The sequence below is a fragment of the Magnolia sinica genome, chromosome 9, assembly GCF_029962835.1.
Source record: "Magnolia sinica isolate HGM2019 chromosome 9, MsV1, whole genome shotgun sequence".
Classification (NCBI taxonomy): domain Eukaryota; kingdom Viridiplantae; phylum Streptophyta; class Magnoliopsida; order Magnoliales; family Magnoliaceae; genus Magnolia; species Magnolia sinica.
Window position 1 is genome coordinate 87,166,338 of NC_080581.1, and position 7,502 is coordinate 87,173,839.

At 41.1% G+C, this 7,502-nt stretch overlaps 1 protein-coding gene across 1 annotated transcript; it reads left to right on the forward strand.

The window, feature by feature from the left end:
- The first annotated feature begins 4,088 nt into the window (after nt 1–4,088).
- Nucleotides 4,089–5,574, forward strand: LOC131255960 (disease resistance protein Pik-1-like). The gene is made up of 3 exons (XM_058256930.1): nt 4,089–4,237; nt 4,341–4,419; nt 5,000–5,574. The coding sequence occupies exons 1-3, from the start codon at nt 4,232–4,234 to the stop codon at nt 5,278–5,280; spliced, it is 366 nt and encodes a 121-aa protein (XP_058112913.1). The 5' UTR covers nt 4,089–4,231; the 3' UTR covers nt 5,281–5,574.
- Nucleotides 5,575–7,502: the final 1,928 nt, after the last annotated feature.

The following is a 7,502-nucleotide window of genomic DNA, read 5'->3' on the forward strand; positions in this document are numbered from 1 at the left end:
CTTAAATGAACGATCAAAATAAAAATTAACCCATGGCTCGAATTTAAAACTAAAATGAGAAGTTAGATCCTTCCGTCAAGCAGTATTTCGTTTAGTAACCTATCTTCAATGGGTCCCACAAATTCAATAGTTTAATTTGAGTCAATACGTTCCCTTGTACACTTTCGAAGTGCCTGCGTATATACTGTCACCCTCCACCAGAGTATAAAATGGTTCGCCTTCTCGGATTTCGTGCTCTCGCTGAGTGTGATGGTTGATAAGCAGGCAAGCAGAAACCAGGTCTACTGTACCGTCCAAAGATCAGGAACTGTCGTGGATATTTCACCACAAGGAAACCAGGTCATTTAAGAAATCTGAAGGCTTGATTAAAGGAAATTAGTTTTTTAAATTTTAGCCATATCTAGACTTCATCTTAATCATCAATTAAATGCCTAGAAATCGATCATTTAAAAACAATCAGTCAATGTGACTTTTGAATTTGTGGGACCCGCAATTTGAACGGTTTAATTAAATTTAATTTTATGTCAGATGAAGTATTTTAGTGCCTACGTATCAACCATTATAATTTGCCAGAGTGAAAAAGAATTTTCTCCATCAATTAAAGCACCGCGACAAAAGTGGTGACGTTCATCCACTTTTCCACGTCATCCCAGCTCAGGCAGGTCACGTGTAACACGGACGGGAATTACGTACTAGCTTCGCACGTCCCGATCTTGGATCCGGCAGAGGGTTTGAGTGTCCACCACGATCTATAGGTTTTATCGAAGCCGTTCATCCATTCTTCTGTATCATTTTAGTATATAGGCCAAAACGGAGGTAGAGCGAATAAACAAGTGGACCCACAATGGATATTCAACTCTTACCGTTGAAAATCTCTTGTGAGCAAGGGAAATTTTGAATCGAGCTGATATTCGGGTTTATCTTCGTTTGGGTCTACGTGACTTTATGAATAGGTTGGAGAATCCAGATCCTCTGCTTTCCATGAGCAGAGGATCGAGATTCGTTAGTTGGATGGCAAACAAGCATTAAGGTGGTTCTTAGGAAAGATTCAACGGTGGTCGTCATATCCTATGATATGGTTCATTTGAGCTTGGATCTAACTAAATTTTAGTCCTAAAACATAAAAAGATGTGTAGAAGTGGATGAACGGTGTGGATGAAAGTCATATATCATGGTGGTCACTCGGAGCCCCTACCCGTTCCAAGTTAGGGATAGACGGGGTAGTAGACAACCCGCGTCCGCGTAACGCGCCCTGCGGGATGCGATTTCAGCTAGGCATATACAGGCGGCAAGTTGAAAATGAAGTAGACCGGACTTGAAGACTTGACTTGTTTTTTTTTTTTTTTTAACACACGCACAGACCCCTGCCTCACCCAAGTGGGCGTGGACTGCGGGGCCCACCTTAATATATCTATTTTGCATCCTCACCATCCATCCTTTTTTTTCCATATCATTTTAATGATGATCCCAAAAATGAAGTAAATCCAATTATCAAGTGGACCATAGCATAGCAAACAGTGGCGATGGACCATTAATGGGCCACAAAAGTTTTGGATCAAGTTGACATTTGATTTATTTATTTTTCCCTTCATCAAGGATTATATGACCTTATCAATGGATTAGATGGAAAATAAACACTATGGAAACATTAATGTGTGCCCTAAGAAGTTTTATTAGTAGGGCATTCAATCACCATTGCTTCCTAGAGTGTGATCCACCTGATATTTGGATATTCTTAATATTTGGGAGGGCTCCCTAAAATGATTTGTAAAAACGGATGGACGGCATGAATTTAGAATAGATACATCAAAGTGGGATCTACAGTAAAGGCCACACTTCGCACTGTCTTGGGTGAGGCAGGGGCTCACCTACTCCACTCTTGAGTCATCTGGAATGGTGACTTGGAATCGGCCTTTGACTCATGCATTCTTGCTATGGTACCCTCCCTCGTATGTATCACTTAAATCCAAACCATCCAAACTTGTGCTCCAATCCGTAGGGTCCGTTAGCACCCTAAAATAGGATGGTGCCGGATAAAAGTGGGTCTAAACTGTTGTATTCATGACATCCAACCCATTTCTCGGATGCGTGACCTCAGGTAAGAACGAAAATTCATCTGGGCCATCCCATAGCGAACAAGGTTAGAGTAGACATCTATCATTGACTTGAATAGGCTGCCTCACTGTATAGTTTATCTGCAATCTATGCCATTCAGTCGTTTATCTGGCCTGGATAAATGGTCAGGCCTAAAGCTAGGCTGTTTTACAGCTCAGGTGAGCCCTCGTGCAAGTCAAGTGTGAACATTTCTTCATGTATCATTCCCTATACTGTGTTTTATGTGTGTGTTGGATGAGGCTAATTTTTCATACATAAAAATAACATGACCTTGTGCATCTAATGGGTGGTTTGGATTTCCTTCTTACATCATGTGTGCCCCACATCTTTACCGTAACATAGGATCACACCTCTAGAACTACGAATGCAAATTATTCCTACCTATGGGACCCAAGTGGGTTCACCTATGGTTCTATATGATAGGAAGAATCCAGCACAGATTGCACATCTCCCAAAACTAACCACCATCGGATAATTACAACCATGCAATTACATCAGCATTATCCGAAATGGACGTTGCAAGCAAGAGCCATATCTCCGTCCATTTCACAAATCCTAAGAAGTGACGCATAATCTAAGTGGGGCCACCATAATGTTTGTGAGAAATCTTCCTCATCAGTTAATCTTTCCGGATCATGTTAGGACTGGCCTAAAAATAAGACAGAAATGCCTACCGTTGAGATTTTTCTCAATTCACTTTTTTGTTTTTAATTTTTTATTTTTTTTGAGTTAGCTTGTTAGTACACACCCGGGTCAATACACACACTCCATGTTAGCCACCCCCGCCAGGAATCGATACCAAGACGTCGAGTGTTGAAAGGAGGTATCTCCACTCAGTCTGCCAGTTGAGCTATGGGTCTGGGTGTTTCACTTTGATTTTCATATGCCATCCATACTGTTCTTAATTTCATTTCTGCTCCGGTGAATTGAAAATACAAAAACATTAGACTGATCGAGAACATATGGGACTCATGATTCTTTTAACGGTGGACATTCAATTCTCACTATTTCCTTTGATGTGACCCACTAGAGTTTTGGATCTGCCTCATTTTTGGGTCCATCGCCTAACATGATCTGCCAAAACGGATGGACGGATTGGATTTATAACAAACATCAGGGAGTGTCCCACCTAATGGCCCACCCTGATCGTTGGTGTCCCATTTAGGTCCTAAATAGGTACCGTCCCCACAAAGTATGAAAATTCCGGACCGGGGCAGCTGTGCACATTAAATTAGACAATAACCGCAGCCCTTGTCCACGTAGGTTGGCCCACCATGAAATTAACGGCTCATTTCGACGTGATACCGGACGCGGGTTAGCTAACGACAGGTTGACTAGTCGAGAGACTCGCTAATGAAGTGACGTCACCAAGCACTGTGAGTGCCACCATCATGTATGTTTTGTATCCACACCGTCCATTCATTTGGAGAGATCATATTATCGCATGGTACAAAGAGTGAGTAAGATCCAAAGCTCGAGTGGACCCCACCACAGAAAACGGTGTGGAGAGTGATGCCCACCATTAAAAACTTCCACGGGCAACAAAAGTTTTTGATCAAGCTGATATTTGTATTTTACCTTCTTTCATGTTTGCGTTAATACATGAACAGGTTGGATCTCAAATAAAGATCATAGTGGACCTCAGGAAGGTTTCAACGGTGGGTGTCACTCTCCCCACTGTTTTCTCTGGTGGGGTCCACTCCAGCTTTGGATCTGCCTCGTTCTTCGTATCATGCCCTAACATGATCTCTAAAAATAGAATAATGGTGTGGATACAACACATATATCATGGTGGGGTCCACAGAACTTGGTGACGTGACTTCAGTACTAGCGAGTCTCGCTGATCAACTTGTAAGTAGCTAATCCGCGTCGATACCGCGTCGTCCCACGTAATTATCCTTCCATCGACCGTGTCTCAGTAGGGCCCATCTCAGCTTCAACGTAGCACAGTTTCAAAAAATATGAATATTTCCACGAAGATCCACAGCCGTTTTCTGATATCTATAAATAGAGGAGTCTAGAAAGCAATATCGTACCCTGGTTGAAAATCGTTAGGTGGGAAAAACAATCACGCACAACTAACGTTTCCGCTGTGGTAGATCGCTAAAGATCGACAATGAAGGTATCTTATGTTAGTTGTCTTTTTACTATATTTGATTTCTTGAAGTGGGTCATGTGAATTTTTTTGTGGTTTTCATTGTAGTAACTTGTTTTTTCTGTTACAGCAAAAGATTGTGATGAAAGTCCCGATGAACGATCCGAAGAGCCGGTCCAAGGCCATGAAAACCGCAGTCGGCATACACGGTAATTTTACCATCATTTAGCTCAGATCTGCTGCCAAGCTTGCAGTTCTAATTTCTTCAACGAGAGATTTAAGCTGTCAGCAATTCAAGCGTCAGTTAAACTGAGTTGATTCACTGAGTTCATCGAGTCAGAGAAGGCTGATTTAGCAGCCCAATCTCATTCTGATGGTTATTAAATTGGGTTTTGAAGACCCACTTTTATAGACGGATGGGATGCGTTACCTTGACTGCAGATTCTAGCACAATTGAAATTGAGATTCGATGCAAGACAGGTGAAAAGGAACATAACCAGATATCATATTCATTTTCCTACACCACTCTAAGCACAAACCAGATGAGCTAAGTCAACTCAGCGAGTAGTGGTATTTTTAAATCGTCCCCTAGTTCACTACTGACTTGATTTCGCCAACCCATGAGCTGAGTCGACTCAGTCAGTCCACTCTCTAAATGTTGAACTAGAGTACCTACATCTTCTTGGTACCATGAAATTTTGAACCATACCACAAATATGGCATGAACTGGCGTCTTTTGTAGATTCTGATTTGGGTTCTAAGATATTGTTTTAATCATGTTGGTTGCAGGTGTTATATCTGCTACGTTGGAGGGCGGCAATAAGGAAGAGCTTGTAGTGGTTGGTGAGGGAGTCGACTCAGTCGTGTTGACAACCCTGCTAAGAAAGAAGATGGGATTTACAGAGCTCGTTAGCGTCGCAGTGGTTGATGAGAAGAAGAAAGAGGAGGAGACAAAGCCATCAAGCGAAACTGCGGTTCTGCCTACTTATTGGGCCTACCAATACAGCATGCCACAGCCACTGCATTATGTGTACCAAGACCCCTACCAGGATAACTGTTGCATCATGTGAAGCACTACAAATGACATCAACGGTTGAAGTTGCGTGTGATGATCCATGAGGCTGCTTGTGGGACCTGACCATGCTTGTTGAATTTGTGTGATTAGTCATAAGACTGCTTGTGGGACCTCACCATGCTTTTTCTCTGAAGCTATTAAGATTGGGGAAATGGGAATTGTGTTGGATGTAAAAGTAACATTTGAGAAAGTGTCATGCATGCTTAGGTGCTTATTTAAAAAGAAAATTGGTTATAGAAATAGTAGATTATATTAAATTTCAGTTAATGAAGGTGATTTTTACTAAGGACACATTAATCAGTGATGGTCTGAGATATGGATCAGCCTTATTTTTGGGCATCAAAACAAAAAGAAAACAGAGAAAAGAAGAAAACAGCAACAACAGGAACACGGATGGCCATAAGAAATCCAAGGATCAATAATCATCCTCCATTTTCATCAAACTCAAGGTTAATGATCAGGATGACAACAAAGTTAAATTCAAGATGCAGAGAAACACTCCAATGCGTGTGCTAATGAACACATACTGTGCTGTGCAATCAGTGCACATCAATGAAATTACTTCCCTGTTTGATGGTTGTCGCATTCGAGGAGAATAGACAGCAGATGAACTCCACTTGGAGGATGAGGATAAGATCGATGTCATGCCAAAACCATATGGTGGTAGCATGCTCGAACGGATAGATGTCGATTTCCTTCATCTTTTGAAAACTACATAACATACAGTGTGGTCATGCGAACTAATAATCTTTTTGTTTTGTTTTGATGATCCATGTGGGGTTGGTAGAAGCCATGAATGTAATGATGGGCTAGACTTCATATTTTCATGAACAATCTGTGTGGTTTAACCAAAAAAAAAAAAAAAAATTCCCATTTGCAATGTAAAAGGGCAGCTCATTTGGTACACACCACGTAGTATGTGCCAACTTCCTTGAGAGTTAGGCTGGTAAGATAGTGAAGTGGGCCAAACATGTAAGAAATATGGGGCCACGTGTTTAATGATAGAGCACTGAGCTACACTTTCCATGCATGCATGGCTCCTGATGAACGGGTCCAGGTAAAAGAAAGAACGTCATGTCACACACATGTGGCGCAAGTGGATCGTGCATCTCGTTTTCATTCTTTATATCCTTCACTATTTTACGGTGGGCTTTGTATCTTCTAAATTATTTAAGCATCTTAAAAGTACTTTTAGATTACTTTTTACTCTTCATAGAAAAGCCTCTTGTACGATTCTTTGACTGAGCAAAATGTATAGGCTATTGATCTGCACCCCCATTTACTGATAATACATCCAAGAGTGGCAATGGCCCTCGTTTGGGCCTGACCAGCACTTGACCTGACTGGCCTGGCCCAAAACTTGATAAAATTCCTACTTGAATTTTACTAATATATCCACTGATCAAGTGTGTCACATGCATTTAAAAAAACAAAAAAGGCATTTGGAAGCAATTAAACCAATGATCTAGAATTAAGATATATTGGCTGCTTCAACAGAGATAATACATCGAAAGGTCAGCACTCCCTCTAACATATCGCTCGCATATCTTGAAAGGAGAACATATCCAAAAGTCAACTCTCTATAAAATGTCCTTGTGAGGTTTATTCAAAGGAGAATACATTCAAAAGTCATTTCTCTCAATAAAATGTCTTTAGAATTCTTCTTAATTACACATTCTACCATTTTAAGAGTCAATGGGGGAATGTCATATGTTACCAAACTCTATTATATAATCACAAGGCATTATTTTGCTCTACTCCCATGTTATCAAGTTTTCATCCTGTTACCTATAAACACTCCCACCTCCTTCATTCTTAATACACACCAACAAACCAAGAGGAGAGAAGGGAGAGAGTTCTCATCTAACCTAGTCACCCCTCTCCTAAGCTTAGCTCATCTAGTTCAAAGCTTAACCATCAATCCCAACCAAGCTTAGCCCATATAGCCAAAGCTATTTCCCAACCAAATCCATCTAACCTAGCCCCTCATTTCCAAACAACCTATCACATCTAGCCCAATCAATCTTTTCCAAACAAACACATCCAACCTAGTCCCTCATTCCTAACCAACCTAGTGCATCTTGCCCATCCTACCCACTCAACCTAACTTATCTATAGACACCCTGCGATCAAGTGTGACACGTGTTGGTGGATCCAAAGCTCAAAGATGGCGGTAGCTTCACCATTTTCACACAAAGATGATGATAGTTCCTTTTT

Excerpts from the sequence above, each read along its gene's own strand:
- LOC131255960 (XM_058256930.1), top strand. Across the intron at positions 4,420-4,999 it reads AACCGCAGTCGGCATACACG|GTGTTATATCTGCTACGTTG; the intron begins GTAATTTTACCA and ends TGTTGGTTGCAG.